Consider the following 13937-nt stretch of genomic DNA (forward strand, 5'->3'; position numbering starts at 1 on the left):
GTGTTGCTTTATATAGCCCGACTGAATTCCAGGTAATCAAACTGGAGGCCACGAAAGCCAGGAAAACAAGTGTTCTTATGTTTGGGGGGAGAGGGAGGGCCTTGCAGAAGAGTTCAGCAATGAGTGTTCACAGAGAGAAGTTGATTACGCAGCCCTGGATATTGTGCATTGCTCGCAGATAGAGCTTGCTCAAGTGTGTCATCCTAAGCAGTGTTTATTTGTATGAATGCAATCGCCCTTGCACCAATTTCAAACGACGTTGTAAGTAAAGCTTTTTGGGTGTGTCCCCTTTGGAGAGAACGTATTAAGAAATACAGAGTTGTTTACCATATTGTAGAATTAATTGCTGACACTAAAGCCAAACGGAAAGCTCTCCCTGGAAGCTGAGGCATGCTTGGCACAGTGCCCAAGACGTCCTAACGGATGGAAAAGATTGGTGGCTTTGGAAAAGGAGCAGATACTCTTTTTGCACAATCAGCTAATTGGCACCTTTTTGATCAGGTAGATTTCCAGCTGAGCTGTAACTTGTTTTCACATCAGTTTCCTGACATGTGATAAGGTGTGGCCTGCTGCCCTGCAGCGGTAGCCCAGCTCACCAGGGAGTAAGGTCTGGGCATTGCATGGCCAGAGCTGCTGGGAACTCAATACCTAGTTTAAGATGGGGTTAGTTTCTGGAGCTGCTTTAGGAAAATTGGTGCTGCTGCTCCCCGTGAAGTCTGAGCTCTTGGAAGAGTAACAAAAAGAGGATTACAAGTGTCATTGGATATCTTGGACTCTTATTACTTGAGGCTCTCAAGGGAGTTTGAGGAGTTGGCCCATAGTGTAGCAAATCCTCCTGTGGCAGTTCACACCCCCACACATCTACACATAGCTTATCCCGCCCCTCGCGGAGATCAGCCCAGGTGGGAAAGTCATTCAAGTCTGGTTGTTGCTTGTTCCCAATTAGTGTTTTCTTGCCTCAGTGATTGGTTTAATCTGTAAAGCTGAAGGACAATATGGATCACAATATATTCTGATGATGCATATGTGACACTTCTGAAGCTAAACAATGCTGCTCAAACTCCCTTCATCTAGACACCATGGTCAGGAAAAAATTAGCTTGTAGAACAGTTGCATCCCAAGCAGACATGTTCGAGGTTATTTCGAGCTAGAACATATTTGGGGCCGGGAAGGAATTTTCCTCCAGGGCAGATTGGCAGAAGCCCTGGGGGTTTTTCGCCTTCCTCTGCAGCATGGGGGCACAGGTCACTTGCTTGAAGGGTCTCTGCACCTTGAAATCTTTAAACCATCATTTGAGGATTTCAATGGCTCAGACATAGGTTAGGGGTTTATTACAGGAGTGGGTGGGTGAGATTCTGTGGCCTGCGTTATGCAGGAGGTCGGACTAGATGATCATAATGGTCCTTTCTGACCTTAAAGTCTATGAGTCTATGAACACATGCACCACACTGTCTTGCTCTTGAAGTATGTGCTGTGCCTGTAACATGATTGTATCCTGTGATTAGTGCTTGCTTTGTCGTGTGGAGAGCTACTTTGCATTGCTATAGATTATGTGTTGCCCTGGCATTGGTCCATACTGTACACTGGATAGCCGCTGAGCAACTTGTAATGCAACTCTGTAAAGCTGCGTGCTGAAATAAAGACAAGTGAAGGAAGACAGTCCTGGTATTTCCCTACATCCAGTGTTGGGATTGCGATAGATGATATGGGATTACTTTCCAGACAACAGGGTCAGGGTTGAAGTACCTGGATGTTTGGGCAAGTTCAGTGGTGGGGCTTGTAATAGGGGCAAGTGACTAAAGGGATACAAATCTCTCTTCTCCAAAATAATGAACTGCTGTGGCTGCTGCCTAGTGTCCAGTCGAGTACGGGGTGAGGGTGGGGGGTGTCAGGTCATCCATATTGTGCCACTGTGTCTCCTCCCTGAGCCCACCAGCTCCATGGCAGCCTAGGAGCCATGCTACTGGAGACTCCCTCGGCCCATAGTGGCCCCTAGGGAGCCGGGGACTCTGTGGAACAGGTCATGCGGCCTCAGGATCGGCCCAGTTCCACTCAGAGAGGCTCTGCAGAGGTGGCTGGGCTTCTTTCTGTGTGTGTGTGTGTGTGTGCGTGCGCGCACACAGGGGATGTGCTCCATATGTGGGTTGGGGGATGGCTGAGAATGCTCCAGGCCATAAATAGTCCCTCTGTTTACAAAAAATGGAACCTCTGGTAGCTAGAATCTGGCAGGAGTTGTGTGCTGGCTCCTTTGCTTTTGTGTGGCAGGAGTAGCTGGTGCTGTGTTTATCTTTTGCAGACACTGGTAGCATTGTTGTCTGTTGTTAGTACATGATGCATTAAGGTTCAGTGACGCGGTTGCAAGGAAGGGCCATGGGTTTGTAATTATGTGGTCTTGCTCAAGGGGATCATAAAACTAAGATCAAGAAATGATCTAATGCTGCCTGCCCTGTACTGCACTTAATTCAATTTCTTTCAAATAAATCCTGTTCGGCTGACAAGGTCGCACATATTTGGCCATTGTCAACATAGTTTCCATATTTCTCATCGGTTTACATGTTTTGGAAATGTGGCTCTTGGCTCAGTCCCAGGGTGTGCATGGGCTCAACGCTGCATTGTCAGCAGGAGATCGCTGTCCCTCTGACCTTGGCAAGGCAGTGTTTCCAGACAGGAAAACTGGCCTTGGTCCCAGTAAAAATCTGTTCGCCCAGATGCTTGGGCTCTGTTTTATGAAAATGGAAAGAGACCAGAGATGGTGGAAGCTCTCTTCTAATCGCTGCCACTGGCTCGCTGTGCAGTGCCCACCTCTCAATGTGCATCAGCTCCCCTCCCCTCTTAAACAAGGGAGGGGACTGTCTGATGGGAATACTTGGAGTGCACGCACAGGTCATGTGTGTTCTGGATTAGTCAGTGAGGTTGCATGTGACTGGGAGCAGAATGTTACCCAAAGCTGGAGGAGCCCAGAAACCAAATAGGAGACAAAAAGGAGGTTTCTCCCTCTTGGGCGGCACCAGTGGGTGCGAGCCCACCCCCTCCGCCTCCTACGTTTATATTTCAATGTGTTAATAACATCAGAAGAAATCGAATCCAGTGTGACCCGTTGGCCACCTACACGAATATGCAGCCTGAGCAGGGAGCATCAGGCAAGGTTTACCTCCAGAGAAGCCCCTCCGGAGCTTGGCAGCCAAGGAGCGTTCCTTTCAGCACTGCTTTGTCTCCTTTGGCGAGGAAAGGAATTTTTGCTGCTGGTTGGTTTGTAGTTAATGAGACACAACAGAACAACTGACCTGCTGGTGTTAAGCTGATGTTGATAGCCAGGGCCTGCTCCTGCTCCCACTGAAACCAAAGGCAATGCTCCCATTGACCTCAGTAGACTAGGATTCAAGCCCTTAGCTTGTCAATTAGTGGAAAATTACCAGTCACTTGGGACTGGCGAGTGGCCAGAGAGAAAGGGGCACAAACAAGTCCTCTAGCTGTCAAAGCACCATCATCTGCTGCATCAGAGCACTTCAGCAATAAATAGCAAGGGTCAAAGGGACCCCTGCTGCCTGATTGCCATGGAAACTCCACTGCCTTGAAGGCTTGCACCAGTCCGAGAGTTTGCCTACCTCTTCTGCACCCACCTAGTCCTGCCCCTGCCCTGTGGGCCCAGTCTGTGACCCAGAACAGGAGCAAAGAAGCCATAAGGGAAGCTGGGTCTGTCCCAGTTCCTGCACATGGCACTGAATTTCATGAGACTTAGGGATAAGGCAGGCTGTGCATCCAAAACCAGCAATCAAAAGCCCAGTTGCTGTTTTTTCAAAGGGTAACTGTGGCTAGGAAGGTCTGACACTACACCGCAGTAATAGAAGGCTGCAGAGCTCACCCCAGTCATAGCAGCCAATGCATTTGCCTTGCACTGTTGCAGTTGCTTTGAATTGATGCACATTATGTAACCCTATCCTACTTGAACTGGTTCAGTAGCTGAGCTGTGGCAGAATTGGTCCTGGGAGCGCTAATGTGAACTTCTAGTACTGGGTGCCTTTTTCTTCACAGAGGTAATTTCAGAGTATGGTAATTTAGCAGGCTCAAAGCTTGAATCGCTTAAGGGTTTCTAGGGTGCCCATCACCATTGTATGTAGGGGCTTCCCAAGCAAAGTAGAGCTGCATAGTGAGGTCCCTAAGGATCTGTCTACACTGCATATGGGAGCCAGCCTCCCAGCCCAGGTCCAAGGATGTGCACTAGCAGGGTCATGCTAGTGTGCTGTAGATGTTGCCTTGACATTGTGGCTTGGGCTGGAGCTCGGGCTGTCAAGCCCCCCACCGCCTCGCCCCCAGCCCAAGAGCCCAAGCTCTGACCCAAGCCATAGTGAGTGCGAGTCCTGCTAGCACCAGTCTGAGGACCCGGCCTGGGAGGCTTGCTCCTAGATGCGGTGTAGACATTCCCTAATGGACTCTCTCTCCCCTGGTAAGAACCTAGGAATAACAGGGCTGGACCTGACCTGGGGGCCATCTAATCCAGTAGCCCATCTCCAGCAGGGTCCAGGTGCTCAGAGGAAGGTGCCAGATGCTCTGCCTCCCAGGTTAGGGCTCAGTTTAGGTCTTTAATTTAGGATCTGATCCATGTCAGGGCATATTTACAAGGAGGCGCCACTCAGGATATACAGCTATCATTTCCTTTTTCCCTCTGCTGTCTTTCTGGGGGATGGTGGGAAATCTTTCTCAAAGAAGGGAAGTTCGCCACATGCCCTCAATCTGCTCAGATTCTGAGTAGTCCAACCTCCTCTGTCCTCCTGCCACCAAGAACACCGTGTCTGGCCTTCACGTGTCTCCTGAGGCCTTTGAAAGAGGCATTGTCCCGGGGGCATGATGGAGCTGCAATGACTGACTGTGATGCCTGGGAAAGTGCCTTGACCTGCCAACACAGGCAGAGTGGGAACCACCACCAGAGGGGTTGCAGCACATGGGTAATATGCTCCAGGTGGCTTTTCCCATGGAGGAGGAGGAGGAGAGCAGCCCCAGTTTGCACTAGCTGGAGCCTGTGTGTTGCATCCACATTCAGCCGCAGCTGGCGTGAGCTCTGGAAGGGATGAACATGTGCCCCGCAGTCACCAGGTTCTTGCCTGGCAGGAAGGGGCAGTTTCCAAGGAAGCTGGAGCTGGAAGACCATTTATGCACCGTTTATGCTACCTGGCCTTCACGGTTTAGGGCTCAGTCCTGCAGGCGCTGAGCACCATAGCCCTGATCCAGCCAGGGCCGGCTCCTGGCACCAGCCGAGCAAGCTTTTGCTTGGGGCGGCAGATTCTAAGGGGTGGCATTTGGCCCAATCCTAGGGCAGCACGGACGCCTTATTTTATTTTTTTATGGTTTACTGCTCTGGCCCCCCTGCCGGGGTTTTTTTGGTTTGTTTTTCTTTTGTTTCACCTACGACTTTCAGTGCACCACTGTAGGGGATGGCGGTGCGGAGGAGGGGAGCGCCCGCCTGGGAGTGGGTTGCGCACTCTGTCAGCTCCAGCCGGTGCCAGGTGTGCAGCAAGCCCGGCAGCCCGTGTCCTTCCCTCCCAGCCGACCGACGCCTTTCAGTTCACCTGCAGGCAGGAGCGGGGCAGAGCCCTCCTGGCAGGCAGCGCGGCGGGAGGGGCCGAGTGGCGAGCGCCCTGGCTGAAGGAAGCCCTGGCCGCCCCCCTTCTCTTGCCTCTCCCTGCTCCCTCCCCTCCCGCTAGCTGGGGCACACACTTCGCTGCCCAGGGCATGTCTGCAGCGCAGGGAGTCCCGCTAGCCGGAGTGCAGCTGCCGCCCGCTCAGAGGCTCACCAGCGTGGCTGGGGGAGGCAGCCGTGAGCTGCCAAGTAAGTGGCACCGGAAGTTAGTTTCTTTGCTTGTTTTTTGGTTTGCCGGTCTGGCCTCCCTGCACCCTGGTTGTTGTTTTTTTTGCTTGGGGGTGGCAAAAAAGCCAGATCCAGCCCTGAATCCAGCAGAGCTCTTGCTTTAACCTTGGGTGTAGCACATGCCAGAACGCTTTGCTGAATCGTGGCCAGAGTGAGCTGCACACTGCAGGATCAAGTCCCCAGCCAAGAACTGAGCAGGCCCCTGAGGCTTTGCACCGTAAGGTCGATGAGTGGCAGCTGCCTTTGATGGAGACGGGGGAGGGAATGACGCAGCGTCCCAGCTCGTTCTGTGAAGTGTTTCTGTCTTGCAGCTAGATTACAGGGGGCTTGTTTGGGGTTCATTTGAGCCGCCTGCTCTTCACCTAGATGCTGGGCTCTTGCAGGCCTCACGACATCCTTGTGATGGTCGGTGGCAACTGTGGAAAGGCGAGATACAGCTGGGTGTAGTTGGCATGGTGTTGGCAGTGGAGCCTGGACACCTGGCTGTCTGTGTGGACTGGTGGATAATGAAGAGGGGGAATAAGACAGGTCCCTGGAGACTCAGCAGAAGGCGCCTTCCTTTGGGGGAGAGGCTGAGCTGGGCATTGCACCAAAGTCCCAGGCGAGGGGCCTAGCCCCTGGGCCATCCTTACCGCTAAAGGGGTTCTGGAGCCCCATCCTGAGTACTGTGCTGAACTCCATTCAGGGGGTGGGGAGGGAGGGTAAGTGCCAAGTGCTCGGGCATAGCGTTTTTCTCTCTGCATATTTCCCCCCTGTAGCAGGCTCTTCATAGCCCCTGAAAAGCCAGCATGTGGGGATCTGAAGAAGCAGAGGGCACAGACTTCGGTCAGCAACAACAGGAAGCAAGGACCATTTGCTTTGTCTAATCTAATTCTGTTTTCCTGTCACCCCCTGCTTTAGGGCTATCAAGAGCCCGTCATTGCATTTCCTCTTGGCGTTTTCTGTTGACAGAACTCAGCCTCATCTCTCTGTCCAGCTATTGCCAAGGAGGAAATTCTTGTTTACTTCACACTTTCATTACAGTAAGCTGAAAAAATGCGGCTGAGTGTAACAGGGAAGCAGCCCGTCAGGATAAATTAGCAAAGACTGTTTTACATCCCCATGGTCAGAAGAGTAATTGGTTTGGAAGGAATTTTCACACACACCCCTGCTGACCCTGGACACATGACTACAGGGAATTGTGTCTCAGTGCAGATGCTTATATGCCATGGTGACAGGACCCTCCCCATCCTACCTGTGGATGAGTATAGGGAACGGGAACAGACGTTGTCCTTGGGGTATTGAGCAGGGACCCACCAGCCAGGGTTGGATGTCTATGGGGCGGGGGTGGTGGTGATCCCTGACTCCCAGCCAAGGTGCAACATGGCTGGCAAACATTACTTCCAGTGGAAAATTCTAGAGTCATGAGAACATCACATCTGCCTCCTGCAAGTCTGGGGCCAAGTTCAAAATGCAAGCTAGCAGCCAGGCTTCCATTGCTGGATCCCTGTAAAGGCAGAGACAAAGCACAAGAAGTCACACACGAGCAGAGCCATGGGTCTTTTACTTTGGGGCAATTTCTAGCTCATTTTTTCTTCATGTTAAACCTAAGACCAATGTAGGGTGCAGTTGGAAACATACTCAAGTACCCCTTCCTTAAGTCCTCACTGAAATAATGACAGTCAGGAATTAACTCAGATCGCCTGACTCACGCTCCTGTGTCTTAATGCCAGGCCATCAGACCTCTCACACATCCCCTCCAGCTCCTGGAGGGTGATTTAAAACGTGGGAGGGGGCTGATCAAGGTGTTTTCTTCGCTCACTGTTCACTGTTAAATTGTGAAGAACTCCTTGAATTCTTAAATTACCAGGTACAAGCTGTAGGACTCAAGCTGTGTATGTTCGGGTTACTGTGAGTGACGTACTCTTGTTTGCAAGGACTGCCTGGCAGGCAAAGCTGCTCTGACCTTTCTTTTACTGGCTTAAACTCAGTCCCCCTGTCCCCCCGGCCCCCGCTCCCCAAAGATGAAATAGAAAACTGAAGTTTAAACACAGTTTTTGGCTTCTGCTCCCACTGACAAAATTCAACTTTTGGAGCAGATGCAAGCCATGACAGATTAGTCACCTGGCTGTGCACAGGGGCCCCGGGCGGGGTGGGGAAGCCCCCATGTCCCCTAACCCTGTCCCTGTCAGAAGCCACTGGATAGGGGAAACCCACAGAACATCCCCCCCCAAACTCTGGTTCCCTGCAAAAGTGGGGGGTGCCAGAGGCAGCCCCAGCACCCGGGCCCCTGCTGCAACCCTAGGCCTGGAGGAGCTCTCACTCCCTGCTGCGGTCCCGAGGCTGCGGCACGGGGACAGAGCTTTTCCAGTCTTGGGGCTGCAGTGGGGCGGGGCAGGGGAGTGTAGAAAGGAGCAAACGGGTTGTGGGATGCGGGGGTAACCCTACATGGAACAGGGAGCAGGCTGTGGTGAAGGGGCAGAAAGGGTGAAGCTGCGGGTGGGGCCACAGATGGAAGGGGCGGAATGCAGGTGGAAGGCCCCCGTTCCCCCCCCCACTTGCACTGGCCCAATGCCCCAGGAAATCTTAATCTGCCCGTGTGCAAGCCCATCATTAACAAGTAGGTGGGGGGGGCGTGGCTCCTTGAGGCAGTAGGGCACATTGGCCTGCTTGTGAAGGTATCACCCATCTCACAGACAGGGTATGAGACGCCCACTGGTGGCAACAGAGGGTAAGAGAGAGAGAGATGTTCCTGGGTCACAAGACTTACTATGCTGCATAAATACACATGCGCGCACCTACACAATTTTAAAACCGGCCATCACCAGGGAGGCCAATGATGTCAGTGACACATGGCTGTGGCCCAATGGGCCAGGCAAGGGAAAAGCAGTGACGATATAGAGGCAGCTCTGAGTCCACAGCGTCCTGCATCTGGGAAGCTTGTGCAGCCTTTGCAGCAATCATTGCTGCTAGAAATCCTGTTCCACATTGTAGCACATAACAAGCATTTTCTTTTTCATACTACATCTGAGTGTGCGCGCTGCATTACTGCTGGCTGCATGGCTCAGCGAAGCTTTTGCTTGTGATGATGGGTGTGTAAGAAACATTGGGGATGTGGTTTAAGTCCCCGTTGAGTATAATGCATTAGGCACAGCACAATACTGATGGCCTGTTGTGGTGGGGGTGGGAAGAGGCTGTGAGCCAGGCGCGAGGACTTGTAATGCATTGCCATGAGCCAGCTACTTGGCAAAGCCCACCCATGACCCGCTGCTGGTTGAAGACACTCCCAAACCTGTCTATTTTGTGTGGTCTAGGTCAGTTTTATTTAGAGCAGCTGGCCCCTGACATGAACAGCTCTGTGCCACCTGCCATTAAAATGCCCTGGAAGAACTTTGCTTGTGGTGAAATTGCTGCTGTATCATACCCTTAGCCTTGTTGACAGGCGGGCCCTGGCAACACAAGTCCTGCTGTCACATGAAGGTGTGTCATGGACTGGCAGGCAGCCAGGAGACCAGCGCTAGGGCAGGCGCATCTGACGTGTGTTGGAATGGCTCTGAGAGTACAATTTACCCTCCTTCCCCCCTGCAGGGCCCAGCAGTTACACCGTGGGCACCATGTCGGAGCGCTTTGATTGCCATTACTGCCGCGACCCGCTGCACGGGAAGAAGTATGTGCAGAAGGAGGGACGCCACTGTTGCGTGAAGTGCTTTGAAAAATTCTGTGCCAACACCTGTATCGAGTGCAAGAAACCCATTGGTGCTGATGCCAAGGTACAGTGGGCTGCTGCCACTATGACCCCCATGGCAATATGTTCCCATGGCCAGAAGATCTGTTAACGTGAGGCTGAAAGTCCATTCCCCACACACAACTTTCAGCTGTAGTTTCCTGTTCTTACCTGAAATTTTTATTTGAAAAACTGTTATGAAGCATGTGTCAATCAGCTCTGGCCTTCTGCTGCCACTTGGGGACGCTTGCTGGGCAATCGAAGGATCTAGTAAGATGGGCTTGGGCTAAATGTAACTGTTTCTTCGGTACGTGTGTGCGGGCAAAACTGCACAGCAGATACTTCTCCTACATTTAGCACAGGCAAAATGTCAACATTTGCCCAGGAACAACTATTTCTGGGGTTTGCACAGAATAACCTTGTGTCAGCGAGGAAGTTTAGCTGCCCACGTTCCTTTTTAAGGCAGCGCCAGTAAATCAAATACTTTTCTGTGATTTAGGCCTTGTTTAGAACTTTACTAAGAGGGAAAGTCCAGCTCCCCTCAGCCTGCATTCTAAGTGCAGGGAGCCTGGTGACAGCAAAGGCCCAAGGGATGTACATTGCACTGGGTTTGACACATCTTCCCTCACTGGAACCTAGCTTCAAAGTGTGCCAGGCCCCACTCGGTGCTTCAGAGAGAAATAGGTTAAAGTACTATGCAGTCTACCCCATGTCAACCTTTCAAATGAGGTCTTAAAAACCAAGTGCCTATATATTATGATGGCTATTAAAGAATCCAGTGTTATCCTGGTGTCCATGACCAACATTTCCTGTTCTTTCAATGGTGCTGTTTGGTGGCTGGTTGGCTGCTGTCCTCCACCCCAGAGCTGGCTGCATTCAGTCATGCTAGACACTAAAGTGGGAACGTATTTGGAGTGAAAAGGTGCGACAGTATTGTGAAATCTTGTCAATAGAACGTTTGTGCTTGAGGAGATGCGGGGGTGGGGGGGGGGTCACGGCACTGTACAATGATGCATTTTTGTTCTTGTTGTTCCTAGGAGCTGCATTTCAAAAACCGTTACTGGCACGACAACTGCTTCCGCTGTTTTAAGTGCTACACGTCTCTGGTTAATGAGCCTTTCATGCTAAAGGAAAACAATAAAGTTTGGTGTAGCAGCTGTAGCTCCACTGAGGGTGCAAACAAATGCAAAGGCTGCTTCAAAGCTATTATTGCAGGTACTGCTGCTAGTTACCCAGCTTGGTGTATAGTCCAAATCTAGGGTAAACAGATGTCCTGATTTTTGTAGAGGCAGTCCTGATATCTGGGGCTTTGTCTTATACAGGGACCTATTACCCCCACCTCCCATAGGCACTGACTCGGTGGGTGCTCCGGGGCTGCTCTGCACCCACTGGCAGCTCCCTGATCCATGCCCCGGCCCCAGCTCACCTCTGCTCCGTCGCCGCCTTCTCCCCTGAGCGCGCTGCTGCATCCTGCTTCTCCCCCTCCCTCCCAGTGCTTGCGCCACTAAACAACTGTTTTGCAAGGCAAGCGCTGGGAGGGAGGAGAAGCGCAGCGCGCTCGGGGAAGGAGAGGGATCCAATACAGGCACGGAGGAGGCAGAGTCAGGGGCAGGGCAGGGGCAGAAGCACCCACCACTGCCAAGGAAAGTTGGCACCTGTGCCACTTCCTATCCCAATTTTCACACTTGTTAGCTGATCACCTTATCTAACTCTAACGGTCCTATCCAGCACAAGCCACGGAAGGCAGCAGCTAATGGCCGTGCACCAGGCTGACTTGCTCAGGAAGATGGACCTGCTCCTGAAAACACAGAGAACCATGCCATGGCCTAACCTCCCAGTCAGGAGCTATGCAAGCCAGTGCTCAAGGGGAAGGGTGACTGGCACGTGCCTAGCTATTCCAGCTTTACACGGTCTAATTACAAATAAACCCTTGCCTTTTTCTGTCTGTGATTTAGCTTTGTGCTTATACTTTACCTTAGCACTTGGTTTTTAATCCTGGTTCCTTAAAAAACAACAGTGGCTCCCTGGAGGAGAGCACTAGAGCCAGGATCTTGGCAAGCCCTCAGCTTCCATTCAGGCAGCAGAACCAGAACCCACATTTCCAAGAGCTCAGCCTGGTTGATGCTGAACTTTGCTGGCCATAAGTGCCCCAACTGGCATTGTGGCGGCCTACCCCTGCCACTTTCTGCACCTCCCATTGGCTGGGAGCGGCCACTGGGAGCTGCAGGGATGTGTCTGAGGAGGGTCAATGTAAATAACATGTCTTGCGGCCTGCCAGCAGATTACCCTGAAAGCATTAAGAGTGACCATGTGGGCTGCACAAATTCCTGTACCAGCAACCTGTCGCTTTCTGTTGCAGGAGACCAAAATGTTGAATACAAGAAGTCATTCTGGCACAAGGAATGCTTCACCTGCAGCCAGTGCAAGCAAGTGATAGGAACAGGCAGCTTCTTCCCCAAAGGAGATGATATCTACTGTGTCTCTTGCCACGAACATAAGTTTGCCAAGCTGTGTTTTAAGTGCAAGAAGGTAAGTCACCAGGCAGTTCTTGGGTTGGGAAGAGGCCCTTTGCCTATGGGAGCATTGAGTTGAGCAGAGGAGCAGGAAAATGAGCTGGACTAACCTTAACCTTTTTTTTTTTTAATTGAGAAAATCATCAGATTGAGCAAAGATTTCACTGGAGTTGTCAGTTTTTCCAGACGCCGGTATTCAAGCAAAGGCACTTTAGTTTCTTGACTCCTTCATCAAAAGGAAAGCTTCCCTGCATAATGAATAAAGCAAACAACAGCCTCACTTCCACTGCTAAAAAGTCAACAGCTGTTGCTTGCTGATGTATTTTACTGGAATCATTAGTGCAAAGTTGGTACTGTAAACCACCAGTGCTGTAAAATATCTGTAACGCTAATGGCTGAGAAAATTTCCTGGATATTCCTGGCTGATCAGAGTTCAGCACAGAGAAACTCAGCCAGCTTTGTGCTGGTGCCTTTTAGGCAAAAACCTCTCAAAAGAAGGGAAATCCCTCTGTTGCTGTTTGAGGACAGGGGAACCCAACCCCACACAAGAGCTAACCGTAGCAAGCTCCTTCACCCCAGTTCTGAAACCCAGCTGCCCTACCTGTAATGATTTGCAGTGATGGTTACAGCAGAACGCTTCCCTTATGTTCATTTCTGCCCCAGGCCATCACTTCTGGAGGAATCACTTACCAGGAGCAGCCTTGGCATTCAGAGTGCTTTGTCTGTACTGGCTGCTCAAAGCAGATTGGTGGGAAACGCTTCACTGCTGTGGAGGATCAGTACTACTGTGTTGATTGCTACAAGACATTTGTTGCCAAGAAGTGTGCTGGCTGCAAGAACCCCATTACAGGTAGGTTGGTCAATTAGTGAGACTCAGCAAAGGCAGCGTTGTTTTATCCAGCCCTTCCTCCCCCTTATTTGTCCAGGCTGTCTCTCACCCCTTCACCCTGACCACCCCCAGCGCAGTCTCCTGAAGACTAGGCTTAAAATAGACAGAAGCAGGTGGCCTTCATTTGGGCTAAAAGTGGTGTAAAAAATTAGAGTAAGAAAACAGGAGGCAGGTAGGTGGATACAATGTGTGTGATGTAGAACATCAGCAAGAAACCAAACAGTAACACCTGTTTCAAGTAACAGGTGACCGAGACCTGCAGAACTGGAACATGATGCTAGTTTGCTTCCTTGTGGCTAATTGGATACAGGAATGAAGTGGAAAGCAGGAGGCGATTTTTGGACCTATCAGAGCATTCTAATAGCAGGCATAGGATTTGATAGTTCATAGATCTAAGCAATCCATAGAAAGGAATAGAACTTAGTAGAAAATAACTCTTTCCCTAAAGCCACCATCTTATCCGCCAAATCCCTCCTCAGCTCCCCTCTCCCACACGGCACGTACAAAACCGCAGACTGAGAATGGCAACACAAGGAGCAAGCTGTGCACGTGTTTAGCCAGGCAGTAGCTCGGATCCCAGCCTGCTGTTTTTACCATCTCCCGCACTGTACCTGCCTGTTTGCCTTATCCACTGGTTATGTCTGGTCATGTGCAAACTCTGGGCACCAAAAGCAGCTGGTAGAGATGTAAATCACCAGCAGAAGGGCTGGGCAGTCATGCACGTGAGACAGACACTCTGTCCCTTGTGCTTGATATTGCGGAACACTTGACATGGAGGGGCAGGACTCTGGGGTGTTTCTAAAGTTGTATGTGTGGGTCATGCTCTGTTCCCTCAAGCAGAGCAGAATGTAGCAGCCTGCCTGCTTAGTGAATTCCCCCAGGAGTATACAACAGGTGTACAAATGTTAAGGCTCCTTTACATTGCTAGAGTGGTGTAATAGACTATATGGCTTTATAAATGCTTATTGG

At 51.1% G+C, this 13937-nt stretch overlaps 1 protein-coding gene across 2 annotated transcripts in view; it reads left to right on the plus strand.

Moving 5' to 3' along the window:
- The window catches only part of FHL1 (four and a half LIM domains 1), a 54299-nt gene that overhangs the window by 38330 nt on the left and 2032 nt on the right, over nucleotides 1–13937 (plus strand). For both annotated transcript variants that reach the window (XM_050964436.1, XM_050964435.1), the window contains exons 2-5: nucleotides 9431–9612; nucleotides 10604–10781; nucleotides 11926–12095; nucleotides 12743–12929. In XM_050964436.1, the coding sequence (XP_050820393.1) occupies nucleotides 9457–9612; nucleotides 10604–10781; nucleotides 11926–12095; nucleotides 12743–12929 (691 nt within the window). In that variant the 5' untranslated portion in view covers nucleotides 9431–9456. The remainder of the gene's footprint in view (nucleotides 1–9430; nucleotides 9613–10603; nucleotides 10782–11925; nucleotides 12096–12742; nucleotides 12930–13937) is intronic.

This window comes from Gopherus flavomarginatus, chromosome 8, assembly GCF_025201925.1.
Source record: "Gopherus flavomarginatus isolate rGopFla2 chromosome 8, rGopFla2.mat.asm, whole genome shotgun sequence".
Taxonomy (NCBI): domain Eukaryota; kingdom Metazoa; phylum Chordata; order Testudines; family Testudinidae; genus Gopherus; species Gopherus flavomarginatus.